This window comes from Vairimorpha ceranae (genome assembly GCF_000988165.1).
Source record: "Vairimorpha ceranae strain PA08 1199 chromosome Unknown NODE_514, whole genome shotgun sequence".
Taxonomy (NCBI): Eukaryota; Fungi; Microsporidia; family Nosematidae; genus Vairimorpha; species Vairimorpha ceranae.
The window spans coordinates 1-754 of record NW_020169799.1 but is presented as its reverse complement, the minus strand read 5'-3'; the positions used below and the strand labels follow the sequence as shown (position 1 = coordinate 754).

The 754-nt window shown below is 35.3% G+C and overlaps 1 protein-coding gene across 1 annotated transcript; it reads right to left on the bottom strand.

The window, feature by feature from the left end:
- Positions 1 to 104: 104 nt before the first annotated feature.
- AAJ76_514000111 (enzymatic polyprotein endonuclease reverse) lies at positions 105 to 644 on the bottom strand (the record flags this gene model as incomplete). The annotated part of the gene is made up of 1 exon (XM_024475927.1): positions 105 to 644. The coding sequence occupies one exon, from the start codon at positions 642 to 644 to the stop codon at positions 105 to 107; it is 540 nt and encodes a 179-aa protein (XP_024329284.1).
- Between the last annotated feature and the right edge of the window lie 110 nt (positions 645 to 754).

Sequence of the window (754 nt, the reverse complement as noted above, 5' to 3'; positions counted from 1 at the left end):
AATCTCGAAACCAAACTCCTGTATCTTTTCCGCCCATCTATTTACTCTTGCATTGTTAAAATCCGGTTTATTTCTAATCTCTGCTAAGGCTTTGTGATCTGTTTCTATTTTAAATCTTCTTCCTCTAAGTTCATATTCAATTTTTTTACGGCCCAAAACATCGCATACATTTCTTTCTCAGATATTCCATACTTCATCTCCGTTGGCGTAAACTTCTTCGATGCCCACTGAACCGAGACCATTTTTCTTTGTCCCGCACCCATTCCTATGTTACTTGCATCCGTCCTTAGTAAAAATTCTTTCTCATAATCCACAATCCGAAGCTTTTTTCCTAATTCGCTCAATGTTTTTTTCAAGTTTATAAACTTTAGATTCATCTCTTCAGTCCATTTCCAATCCTTACCTTTACCTTGTAAACTATCTGTAAATTTTATTATCTTCGCTGCGTAGTCTTTTATGAAGTCTCTAAACCATCCAGTTAATCCCAAAAACCTTCTTACATCAGATACTTCTGTCGGCACTGGGAACTCCAATGCTTTATTCTTCTTAATCTCCGATGGCGTAATATCTACACCATTCAAACCAATGCCAAGCAATTTTACCTCTTTTTCACAGAACTGTATTTTATTTGGGTTAAGTTTCATATTGTTCTCCTTTAACCTTCCCAGGATTTCTCTAAAAATCGATCATATTCTTCAATATTACTACTGTATATAACAATGTCGTCCATATAAATTTCTACCCCTTTCCCTTT